Source organism: Micrasema longulum, unplaced genomic scaffold (assembly GCF_059751315.1).
Source record: "Micrasema longulum isolate JH-2025_06_02 unplaced genomic scaffold, ASM5975131v1 h1tg001758l, whole genome shotgun sequence".
Taxonomy (NCBI): domain Eukaryota; kingdom Metazoa; phylum Arthropoda; class Insecta; order Trichoptera; family Brachycentridae; genus Micrasema; species Micrasema longulum.
Window position 1 is genome coordinate 275,707 of NW_028278934.1, and position 13,817 is coordinate 289,523.

The 13,817-nt window shown below is 31.7% G+C and overlaps 1 protein-coding gene across 1 annotated transcript in view; it reads right to left on the reverse strand.

Moving 5' to 3' along the window:
• Positions 1–13,817, reverse strand: part of LOC148274106 (uncharacterized) — a 126,225-nt gene that overhangs the window by 12,287 nt on the left and 100,121 nt on the right. The window contains exons 7-9 of the mRNA XM_088237617.1: positions 9,524–9,646; positions 8,215–8,361; positions 6,937–7,077 (exon numbers count right to left, since the gene is read on the reverse strand). Of these exons, the coding sequence (XP_088093743.1) occupies positions 6,937–7,077; positions 8,215–8,361; positions 9,524–9,646 (411 nt within the window). The remainder of the gene's footprint in view (positions 1–6,936; positions 7,078–8,214; positions 8,362–9,523; positions 9,647–13,817) is intronic.

Here is a 13,817-nt window from a genome sequence, read left to right on the forward strand (position 1 = left end):
TTTTAAAAGAATCTATTAAATTTAATCGAATTTATTGAATACTTGTAATTAAACAAGAAATTTAATTTTGTAATTATAATTAGATACCTCTACGCTTTCTAGTAAGCCTATATTGAGGCAGAAATTCATTATTTTTATTAACCGTATCAGGGTGTAAATATTTAACGTAGCACTTATGAGACAATGTCTTCTACTACCATCTGTTCTGTTGATTTCACAATCCACGTATTTGATTTGTGTTTTTTTCCGTTGGATAATTTTAAAAGTAGACGTAGATAAGCGCAATCCTATGTTTTTTAACGTTTTTAAGTGCTAATATAATCAATTTGTCAAATATGTACGTACATATACATATAACTCAATGTAAATTTTACAAGTATATTTACTGCATACTACCTTAATGCAATTAACATAAGACTGCTTTTGCGTGTAAAAAAAAAAACATTAAAAAATTACAGTTTTTCAATGTAGAATGAGTTTCACGGATCTTGGTTATTTTAAATATTCTATCATTTGAAAAGGATAATCATAACGTCAACTTTATAGGCAAAAAAGTTATAAGATGGTTTTACCGCTCGTATTTTGAAAGATATTATAGTCTTTCAGAGATGACTATTAACATGGGTATGAAAAATAACAATGTCTTTTTATATTCTCAATTTCAACAAAAACACCCATAAAAACTACTCATCAACAAGGAATGCGTAATGAGTGAGTCGTTTGTTTTTTTTTTATGCCTTACCTTAATAATACTTTGGATTTTGTACGTGATTTAAACAACTAATTGTTCCGTTTATAAGCGTTAATTTGAATATCCCAAAGCGACGACATGGGGTGTTATAAGCATTAGTGTAATATTAAATTTAACGGGATCCCAAAATGGTGTCGCACCGTAATTTTCGACATTAAACTTGAAATTTAAATATGAATCCATTGTAATAGGACATTATTCAACATTTTTAGAATTTGGTACTTAAGAATGAGATTATTATAGCATTAAAAACTTGTGCAGAAATTTAAATGCCCGGCTATTTTCTCGCGAAATTAAACAGGGTTGATCGTAAAGGAAAATCCGTAAAGCTGTGAACTACATTTTCAATAGGTGTGAAGGTTTTCACGGTCGCTGTTATATATATATATAGTTGGATAATTTATATAGCGCCATTTTTGTGAGAATCACCTCAAGGGCGCTGTACAATTAATAAATATCCTAGTACGTCTTGCAGCTACAGAGCGCATGGACGGTTGGGATTCTAGTGCCTCGTTTTCAATTAAGATCAATCAAAAGTTATAACAGATAGGCGCTAGATTACAGGACGTCTTGTAGCTACAGAGCGCATCGACAGTTAGAAATTTTGGCCCCATTTACACATTTTTAAAATTGACAAATAAGTTTAATGTATTAAATGATATTAAAAAAATAATAATATGAGTAATAAAAAAGAGTAAGATTACAACACGTCTTGCAGCTACTAAGCGTAAAGACGATTGGAATTCTAGACCCCATTTACAAAATTTAGGTTTTTTTAAGTTGATATATGAAAGCAAGATAACCAATCGGCCTCTTAAACCAGCAAATGACCGGTCATAAGCCCTGTAAACGCCTAGACTTCCATATTTCCTTCTTAAAAATGTTTTTTCTCTCTGTTGTAACAAATTTTGATTTAAATAACTCCCTAGGCAGGAAATTCACCGTGCTAATAAGCTTTTTACATTGAAAACATTGTTGGGAAAATAATCTTTTTAGTAAATAAAAAAGTACTTGGAAATAAATATTTTTTTATAATCTTAACTTCTCTTTCATCTTGTTAATTGGCTTGCTACCCGCTTAACTAAAACTTGATTTTTTTAAATTGCGATCTCTAGTTGAAAATGACATTACAATCAAAATTTGGAAAAATCAAAAAAAAAATAACAAAAACATATATCTATATTCACTAAAACCAGAAAATACAGATGCCTTATTTCTAAATAATTAATTAACTTTTTTTTTTTGACCATCATCACCATTATCATTCCCCTTTTCGCACCTAATGGTGCACGGGACACTGCGTTAGTACAACAATCGCAGCTAATTTTGATCATTTTTTGTCACATGACGGTAAGATGATTAGTGGTAACGCTTCAGGTGCCAGTCCAGGGATTTTAAACTACGATACTGTAAAAACACGTTTTAAATTAATATTACATATCAACCCTGCCGGAAATCAAACCTGAGACCTCTCACATGGCAGGCAAACGCGCTGACCACTACACCATTAGGCCGAATTTAAAACGACTGCGTAAAAAAGTGTTGAAGTCAATCAGGCTTAATCGTAACATTACTTTTTCATTCACAAGAGTTGTGACAACACGATATTATAAATTGTAAAATAAAATATTTATTTCTCCGTTTCATCATATATTCACTGTGAACTAAAGATTATAATATGTTCGTGTATATTTTCTTAAGTCAATAATCGGTAAATGATTTTGATAATAATATCAGTAAAAATTCCTGGGTTAAGTTTTAATTTGTTTAAGTTGAGCATTAGCGCTTTCGTCTAAGTAAACACCTTCAGAAGTGGTAAATTATTTACAACATTTCAACTTTTATACCATTTTTTATATGGTTTTTGGGAGATAAGAAGATCAAAAAAGAATTTTATTTAGAGCCAGACAACATAATATTTTTACTATAATAGTTTGCAAAACCCTTCAGTCTTACGATCAGCGCCTAGAACATTTTGGTCCAAATAAGTTTGGTAATTTAAGAGACAGGCTTGATATATCTTTATAAAAGAATTTATTGGAATGCTGATTTTACTTTTTTTTGAGAGAATGTACCCCTGAATGTCCCCAGTTGGCGATTGAGATCGTACACAACATTGTATCTTCCAATCTTCAATAATAATATGGCGCACTTTAATGCAATATCACGTATGTTAAGATTGTGTAATAATGTAAAAAGTAATGCTGATATTGATATCTTTAACGATAAATTAAATAATTTTAGGAAAGCCGTACCGCAATTTATAAAATCTAATAGTCAATTATGTTAGTTAGGTTAAATGATTTGTATTAACCTGTTAGTAATACAATACTTGAGTTTGTCCAAATGTTCGTAGACAAAAGACTGGATTTTACCCTCGGGAGTCATTAAGATTAACAAATGACAACAGGGATGGGAATACCTTAAATAAGGGAATATGGAAGTCTAGGCATTTACAGGGCTAAAAAAAGTGCGCAAAGCAAACTGGTGAATGTTACACAGTGTGTAAAGTGGCCACTTAAACCAGCCAATGACAGGTCATAAGCCCTGTAAATGCCTTGACTTCCATATTCCCTTATTAAGGGTTTTCTCCGCGGCCTCCGTGGTGTAGTGGTCAAGACGCTTGATTCACACACATAAGGTTCCGGGTTCGATTCCCGGTAAGAACACAAAAAATAAAATGTGATTTTTCTCAAGCCTGGGTGCTTTGTGATGTAATTCACCACTGTAATTAGGCCTCCTGGCCTGTTGTGGTGCAAAAAAAATGTAAAAATGTAAATGTAAATATATTTCCCATCCCTGTTGTAATTTGTTAATCTGTTAGTAATACTTTATTGTTATATATTTTATAACTATCACAGAATTCAATTAAGCTAGCCAATTTAGAAATACATTCATGAACTTTTTTTTCTTTATTTATGCATGCTGTGTTCAAATTTAATTGATAAACAATATCTACAATAACAATTTGTGATTATTAAACCAATGTCATTTATATTGATTATTGTTTGTGAACCGTAATAAATACAATAAAATCAAATGAAACAGTTCAATTTTAAGTGATAAATGTTTTTTTTTAAACTGAAATTGGGATGACGCAATATTTTTCATTTCAAAAGTGTGTTATCAAGAGCTTTATCGAGGAATATCCAAGTACAATAAACGTCATTATCATTAACAATCCGTGATTTAATTTAGTACATAAGTACAAAAATCGCAAGCAATTTCGTGAGATATACATAGTTTTTGCTACATTTGAATTCTTATTTCAATTTATTAGAAATTATTTGTGATATACATAAAGGTATAATGATTAATGTTACGCTACAGATTAAGGGACTGTGAGATATTGCAGTGAAAAATCAGCAATTAAATTAACATTCCAAGAACAATATTCCAAGTTCCTTTTATTGGCGCTATATATCCGTATTTATAATACTTTTTTAACCTTAAAAAAAAGGTACACAAAATGGGCGTTAGTGCCAAAATTAACATTATCCATCGGACATAGTTAGTTTTGAAGCCAAGCCTCTTTCAATAATCAGAACTTTAACAGTATGTTAAAGGCATGTCAGCAGGTGGGAAGTAAATTTAAACACTCTTAAAATATTGTAATAAAACCAACTGGTCCAAGAAGTTTAAAAATTTGAAAATTGTTTTCAGGTGTTGCCTAGTACGCGAAATAATTCCATTAAATAAACCTCTTCACAACAACAAAGGTTTCAAGTCTTTAACTTCACTGAAATCAACAGATAAAAGAATTAAAGAAATTTGGATGTTCAAACATGGGCAAAATACACAGTCTGTGAATTAGTCACTCAAAACAGCCAGCGACAGGTCATAATCCCTGTAAATGCCTAGACTTCCATATTTCCTTCTCTAAAATGTTATTCATCTCTGTTGTAATTTGTATATAAGAAAGTTAGGAAAAATACATCATAATACCCAGACCGATGGAGAAGAAATATTTCTTGATTTTTTTCTTGCATCTTTTAGAAATCGATTCCATGACGCCAGTTTTAATATCAACACACTGTTGGACCAATTATAAGTTCAAACTCATCACGGCGTTTCGTTTGTTATATATAACATTATTATAAGAACTTTTATTTTCTCAGTCAAAAAAAGTCACATTATAATAATAATAATCATTATGGATAACTTATACAGCGCCATTTTCGTAATATAATACCTCAAGGGCGCTTTACAAAGTGATTATATAAAAATACAAATTTAATTTTAGCTTTTTAATTTAAGAAAAGTAATAAACTTTGACACCACATGCTAAGAATTTATTCAAATGATTTAGAGAACAAGTGGGTTTTAAGTTTCTTCCGAAACATTACTTCACTCTCACAGTTTCGGACCTCTGCTGGAAGAGCATTCTATGCCGTAGGGCCTGCGACTGGAAATGCACGTTCGCTGAATTTAGTGCGCTGTTTGCGTAGAGGTATTATAACTTTTCCTTTCGACGTAGATGTAGCTGATCTAAGCGTAAGACGTCTGTCAGCTAGTTCATCTGGAATGCAGAGTTCCCTTAAGTATTCTGGAGCAGAGTTGTGCAGTGACTTATACATACTTATACAGAGTTTGTATTCCATCCTCTGTGGAAAACGTAGCCAGTGCAATTCCCGAAGTAGTGGAGTGATATGACTGAACTTAGAGATCCCAAAAATAAATCTCGCTGCGGCATTCAATACAGACTGTAGGCAAGTCATTTTATTCATTGGTAGACCTGCGTATATACCATTACAATAATCGACTCTAGACACTACAAACGCATTTATTAATTGACGGGTGGCATCAACTGGCAAATTTAGCGTATGCATTTAATCTGTCTCAGCTGGTAAAAGCATTAACTTTTTTTATATCAAAACTTGGGATCAAAACTCGCATAATCCATTTTTGAAACTGTCTTATTTCTTGATAAACATTATTATTTAATGTTGAAATATAGAAATCAAATACATTTTACATATACAATATCAATTAAAAATCGTTTCCATAATACATAATAAGGATATTCAACAGAAGTATTTTGCAATTTTCATAAAATGAATTTTTTGTACACTACTCATTTCAAGACGAATTTTCCGAAAATCGAGTTAGAAATAATAGACAAATCCGCCAATCAGCAGATTACGAGGTAAATTAGAATCAACTCCATTACCATTTTTGGATTTTTACTTCAGAGTATCTTCGAAAAACACGCACTATCCTGGATTCAAACTAAAGATGTTAACTCTTTTTTTCTATAATATATTTCGTTGCCCTTTAATAATAGGGACATTTTTTTGTAGTTTTTATTTCCTTTTTTAATTACTATGAAATAAAAAAGGATCTTCTCATCTTTAACTAAATATTTTATTTTCTATTTCTTATATAACACAACAATATTATACTTGTCTATGGGAAGAAAATTTATAAACATTTCTTGTATACCCACAAACAAGCCATGCCTTTGTGGGTTTTTTTGTTTACTATTTTTACTGTTAATCTGTATTTCACTGCTATGAAAGTATCCTTTATTTTTTGAATACTCAGTTCTATCTCTTATTGTAAAAAAAAAACAAAAAAAAAAACAGCGATTAAGGGTTCTGTTTCCATTTTAAACACAATTGTGTTCGCTGTTCTCTCCAGAAACGGTCAAAAACTCGAGATATAAACAAATTAGGTAACATACCTTTACATTTTACATTTCCTAAAAACAGCAATTTAATAATTAGAATTATCATCGGCTGACTCCATATAGGCACCAGTATTTTTACATTTACAAAACAATGTAGATTTAAGATTTCACAAAAATTCTCAATTTTCCGACCATTGTATAATATTTTGTAGTAAAGCGTGGTTAGGGTTTCGGATTTCTGATTTGAAAGTAAGTATATCGGGTTGTGGTCCTGTGGCTAGTGTCTCGGACTCACAGACCAAAGGTCCGTGGTTCGAATCCCACTCTACCCCAACTCAATTCCATTTTCTAATAGTGAGTTATTAACAACTCGTTGAAAATGGCCCTCAAAATTAAATATTTGGGTAAATCATAAGAACGCAAATATTTCTTTTTTCAATAAAAAAAAAAAAAAACATCATCACGGAACTACAGCCCGGTTCTTATCCCCGTATGTCACTGTTTAAACATCTTTGAAAATCATATCCTTGTAGGTAATTGTAAAATGATTGCCTACCGTGAGTAGTCGAGGCTATCCGAGTCGGCAAATATAATATCAACGTCGAGCTCGAACCCCCTCAAAGGAGATGTGGCGGTGGCGGAGTGGAGGGGAATGCTGAAGGGGGATGAGTGAAACGCTACCAACATTTCAGGACCCCTAAAAAAAACACATTACCAACTGAAATTTGTTTAAAGTCAACATTTTAGCCAATATTTTTCACGTAACTAATGACTAATGAAATTTAAGCATTTATAGGGCTTACTATTTATTTTGAACATTGTGTTTCATTTACCAATATGTTTATGTATCTTCATATTTTCTAAGTGATTTATGTTAGAATCTTTTTTGATAATGAAACTTTGTGCTACCCGAAACATTTTTTTAACATTAAAATAATAGAACCATTTTATTGTTTGGTAAAACTTTCTTTTAATTTTGTACTAAACAAAATTCAAACGCGCGTTGCATGCTTTTATAATTTATCTTTCATTTGCTTTTCACTTGCCAATCATAATCGCCTGTAACGAAACATTTTTTCGACATTTAAAATTCGTGATATTTGTCATCGAAATTTGATTACCACGCATCGAATAGAGTAAAGTTAACGATACCTTTTAGTGACAGTTGAACCGACAGGTCCTCATCAAAGTGTTATAGTTCTGTTCACCTACTAATCGTTCAAATTTTCTAAAAACGTAATAACATTGAAGGTATTCACATACAGAGAACTGATGACGTCACAGGTACCAACCAAATTTTATTGCAAAAGTTGAAAATATAATTTTTTGATAAATATCACTCACTGCTTTTAAAATAACACTTAAATTATATGTATAAATATGAAAATTGAATATTATATTAAAATAAATAAAACAACTTTATTTTTGACCACAATTTTTTTTTTCCACCAACCTGTTTCAAGGCAAACAAGCTTCTTCGTCAAAGTATACGTAACTAATTAATTACTTTCTATTTTATTTTTATCATGTTAACTAAATACTACACATGGACCCAATAAATCAAGTCTTTTTTCCTTACAATGATGGTAATTTGATATTAATACTTTCGAAGCTAGACAGGAAAAAAAAAATAGCGGTAAAAACCAAGTTGTTTTATTATTTATATATCACAAAATTAGTGCTTCTAATATAAGCTTTATATCAATATTTTAAATTTGTAATTCTGAATACCTGATAGCGTTTTAATTAATATGAAACTCGCGTGTGGCATAAAAATACAAAGTATTTTAAGAGAAAATATATTTTTTATTTTTTAATTAGATAAACTACGAACCTTGATACGACTCTTGGCAACCAATCGCCACCGCAGTATTTCACCAAAACAGGATCGTTGGTGGAACCTCCATCATAAAATATCAGGTGGTCCCTTTCTCCCGTACACTCCTTCCAGGCCTTTAGGGCTCGACCTGTCTTGTTTATACTGCAAGATAATAATAAAATTAATCTCACCAGACCTAACGTTGTTCATCAAAATACACATTTCAAATATAATTACGTTAGCATGCACGTATTGCAAATATCTTTGAAAAAAACACTTCGTAAGTATTAAAAACCACTTCGTAAGTATTAAAAAACACGCCATAAGTATTAAAAAAATACCCAATAAGTAGTAAAAAAAACACTTCAAAGTATTAAAAAATAATTCAAAAGTACTTAAAAATACGTAATAAGTATTAAAAAAAAACTTCATAAGTATAAAAAAATACTTCGTAAATGTTAAAAAATACTTCACCAGTATTAAAAAATTGATTGAGTTTTTCTACTGACATTTCTTAGTGGAACTGTATGTTAATTATAATAATAAAAATACGTAATTGTTTTATTCCACTTTTATTTATAAATTTTTACCAGCGACCGGGTTTCGTCGTGTCCGCGTTTCGTCGTGACCGACATCGTCAGACTGGTCTGACGACTAATATTGTCGTCAGACCAAAACGAAGACGCAAAATCCCTCGCTGCGTCAGGGGTAGTTTGTTTTACAAATTTTAGAATTTATTCGGTATCCACTGCTTTAATACCAGCCAATTGTTGAATTTTGTTGAAAGCATGAGTATTATTACTGCACGACTGGTGTTTTAGAACAAGCTTTTTTAGTAGCGGTATACCTGAAGACTCCAATGTTTTAAGCATTAATAGAATCTGAATATATAAACGAAATGACATTCATAACTCAAATTTGCTAAGAATGTTACTTCCAGCCTTTCAGCTTATAGGAACAGATATTATAACTCATACGAGTATAACACCGAATACGCGCCTATGTTAGGAGTATATTAATTTTTTGTAAATGGAAGCGCAAAAGGCGTTTTGGTCTCTCTCTTTACAAATTTCTCGATCAATCTAAAGTTCCTTGATTATATTATTTCTTGATATTGGTTCCGGCAAAGTTAACAACCATTTTAATTATATTTACACAATAGTTATTATTAAAGTAATCAAGTAAACGTTGTAAAGTAACAAGTCATAAAATAAACTTCAAGAGTTCGAAATAGAAAGACGGCGTTTTCGTTTTAGCAATTTATAAGTACAAACAGGCCACACATCAACAAAGGTAGTAAAATTATGTTATTACAATATCATACCTTGCCACAGAGATTGATCTCTTCATCTGCATCTTATGTTCTGCCTCTTGTCTAACCGCTATCATGGCGTGCTTACATGTCGGTACTGTCTTTTGTCTTAAACTCCAGTAACATGTCACATTCCTAGACAGAAGAGAAACCATGTATTTTAATTTAAATAACCAGGTAAATTTGTTGTAAAATTACTAATATTATTCTATGTGGTGGAATAAACTCAAAACACGATTTGGTATTATAAATTCCATAGGCTTTCAAACTGTGATCCGTGAAAGGTCCTATTCAAAAACTTTTAGTACCGTAACTCGGGGTGACTTTACGCCATAATAAGCAATGATCGTGAATATATAAAAATCCTACCCAGTGTTACAAGAATTGAATAAAAAACGCATATTTAAATGGACGAAAAATGCATGTATTTCACATTCATTAAATAAAAACCAAAAAATACAATCAGAAAAAAAACTGAAAAATTTAACATTTGGGACAAAGTATCCTATATGGTAGAGACACTTTGCGCTCAACTACAAAATCAAGTATAAATCATATAAATAATGTTTTGACGTAATGTGTACTTTGTGTGAAAACATTTTTTATTTAAAGTGAGCACATGTAAGAATCTTATTGCACTAATACTATTAAAAGAGAAATGTCACTTTAATGATGATATGACATATAACACTCAAGGAAGCCAGAGTAAAAAATATTTTTCCCAATATTTATTGTTTAGGCGTAAAATTATTCGCAACAACATTTAGTTTCAGCGCAAAGTATACCAGGCAGGCGCAAAGTTTAAGATTTTTTTCTTAACAACACGGTTTTCGCAATACTGCTTCGTTTTAATGGTTCATAATTTATCAATAGGTTTCACTTTTGTTACTAGAGCCGTGTCAATAAACTTCGGGAACTAAACATAAAATATACAGACTTTTATACAGACAGAGCCAATATCCGCATATTTTACGCTATTAACACTGTGTTAATTAAGATGATACTTCATAGAACGATAATTTGAAATTATGTTCTGAAAAATGAACTTTGTCTACCTGGCATTGCTGTGCAAAACGCGTAGAAGTGTAAAAAATCGTAACTACTTATTTCAGTTTATTGTGAATTCAAAGCTGTATGTCGTCGTTTTTTACGCCGCTTCATTACAAGTTTAGTTAACTTAAGTTGACTGGAACTCAAGACGGATGCTTAGTGCTGCATTTAGTATATGCATATATATTAATGGCCATTTACTTAACACTGACTAAAGAATTGTACTAAAAATAATACACTAAATGTATTTTAAAATAATCAATACCATGGATGAGAAAATGGCCATGTATATAATACTAAAAAATCAACCATAAAATAAAATGATTGTTTAGCGGTTTTTCATGAAAAGAGACATGGTGAAATCAATGTCAAGTATTTTTTGTTTTCCAAGTACGAATTAATTTTTATTGGACCATAAAAATACTATGAAAAAAACTAACAGCATATCAGGCCAGAAACCCTTGAGCAATTGATCGATATTATGAAGGTATAATACTCGCTAATAGCAAGAGTATTTGCATCTTAAACATAGTTTCACTGATATGAAATATGTTGATCGCTAAATTAATGTTTAGCTGCCTAACTGCTTTTCCTATCGGCATGACCTTAGGGAAGTTGGTCCTAGAAGCCGGGAAGTAAAACAGCATCTTCATTATGCGTGTATGATTAATATCATTAATTGTAGTGCTTTCACACTTATAGATTACGCAGACAGAGTACAGTCTAAGCTTATAACTGATTTGCACAGTTTCAACCCGCGCTGTACCAGCGAGTGCTCTGCAAAAATTCGGACCTTTCCAATTATTAATTACCGTTAAATTCCCTCCTATTAATTACCATTAAATTTTGTTTGACATTTGTATCGTTATTTAATACGTTTTACATTTAGGTCTATTTTCTAATTGGTTTGAAAATTTCTAAAGTTTATAAACCACTGGTCTGGATGCATACTTCGACTGCGTAAATATGTGGAGCGTTCTAGGCTTTGCGGTAATGTAAAATTACATTGTGGACCAAATAAACAAAACACCCATAAAGCATGATTAATTATTCTCGTGTTTGCAACTCATTTTAGGAGTAAATTAGTTGATTTAGCTCTTGTATACAAAATACAAAACAATTTTGATAAATAATAATACTCGTAATTAATGGACTTGTCGATTGGGTGTGGAACCATGGAATTTTCCCAATAAATGGAACTATAATACGGTGTGTGAATTCAATAGTTACAAGAATAATAGTTGACTGGTAGTCATCAAATAATGGCTCTAGATCCTGGGTTAATTATTCTCACGTCAAAACTTATCAAAGCACACAATGTTCCGTAGCCTGCTTCGTTAGAAATAACATGTACGAGTATGTACGTTGAATATAGCGGTGTGTCACCAGGTTTAATGAAGACCTAGGAATATAGCCTACAGGTTCATTAAAGATATCTGAATACTCACGTGTGTATCTAAATAATCCATATTTACATATATATACAGCAAGCAACATAAAGATTTGCGTAAATTAGAAATTGATGGTGAATTAAAACATGAATTCTTAATGTTATCAGTTACATCACTTAAATGTATCATTTAAATGAGTTTGATTCAACTACGACTGTATGAAGGTAATTATGTTTCTCTATGCGATACTTTACTATAATATTTACCGTATATTTTACTGTACATATCGTCAACGCAAACGCCGTAAGACACGAAAAGAGAGGAACGAGAAAATGATGTAATAAAAAGCACTTCTTGTTTTGTAAATATATTAAAAGTAAATAGGTATACTAGAACAAACATTGTAAGACAAAAATTGGTATCCACACATTAACAAAAACAAGAACGTATTATTTTAATTTTCCCTTACCTCTCTTGAACTTGAACCATTTACATTTTATCCCTGGAAACATTTCAAATGTCTACAGTTGCGTCAATACAAAACATAAAATACTTAACGTATTTTACCTCAATCCTTATTGCAGTATTTTAATCAGTCAATTTATATTTAAAATACTACTTTTGTGGTTATTCATGATAATAAAATAAATTTGTTTTAACCACTTATTTTTTCTACTGACCGGTTTCAAAGCTATACAAGCTTCTTTATTAGGGTATAATTCACTTATTTATTAAATCCTATTTTATTTTTAAAAAGTGATCACTAAATATTACATTAAACTGATACTGGTTTTAAGACACTGGATTAAAAGTTCTGCATGTTGAAAATAAAATATTAAAATGACACCACTAGGAAATCTTAGAAATTAAAAAACTTAGTTATACGAACATACGAGCTAACGAGACCGTTTGTAGATATACCTAGTGCGTATGCTCAATTTTTTTCACGATCACAGCGCCACTCAGTCTCAGTTGCTCTCACGCCGTTGAAGAGTGAGCACGTGTACGCTATTGTCGTCGGATTTTAGTTTTAACAAAATTACAGAAAAAGTTGAACAACGTTACTGCATCAAATTTTGTTTAAAGCTTGAGGATTTTCAAATGGAAACTATCCGCAAAATAAAAAAAATGTTTGGGAACGAAGCAATGGGCACCACACAGATAAAAACTGGTATAACCGCTTCAAAGATGGCCGCTCATCAGTGAAAGGTGAAACACGATCCGGTAGGCCCTCAACATTCAAAACTGATGTTGTTATTGATCAAGTAAGGACCCTGGTCATGCAGGATCGTAGGATAACGATCAAAGAACTTGTAAATAAAGTAAACATTATTGTTGGATCCATTCATTTCATTTAAACTACAGATTTGGCCCTCATAAGGGTCCCAGCAAAACTTGTGCCAAAGTTGCAGACAATCGAGCAGAAGCAATTTCGTGTGGAGATCGCACAGGACATGCTAAAGACTGTGATAAATGACTCCAACTTTTTGATATAGCTCCTTGTGATTTCTGGCTTTTTCTCCAGCTGAAAATGCTTTTAAAAGGGACCAGATTTCCGACCAGCGAAGACATCATGAATATTGCGACGGACCACCTGCGCGCCATACTAAAAAGAGTCTTTCCAGCGTTTCTTTTGGCAGTGGCAAAACCGTTGGGAAAAATGTGTAGCAGCTCAAGGGGACTACTTTGAAGGAGATTTGTGTCATTTAATTGTATCTCAATAAATGTTGTTTTTATAAATAAATGTCCGATACTTTTTGAACAGACCTCGTATATCATTTCATGTTGGCCTCGCGGGGTAATGGTCAGCGCATTCGCCTATCATGCGAAAGGTTTCAGGTTCGATTCCCGACATGGCTTATATT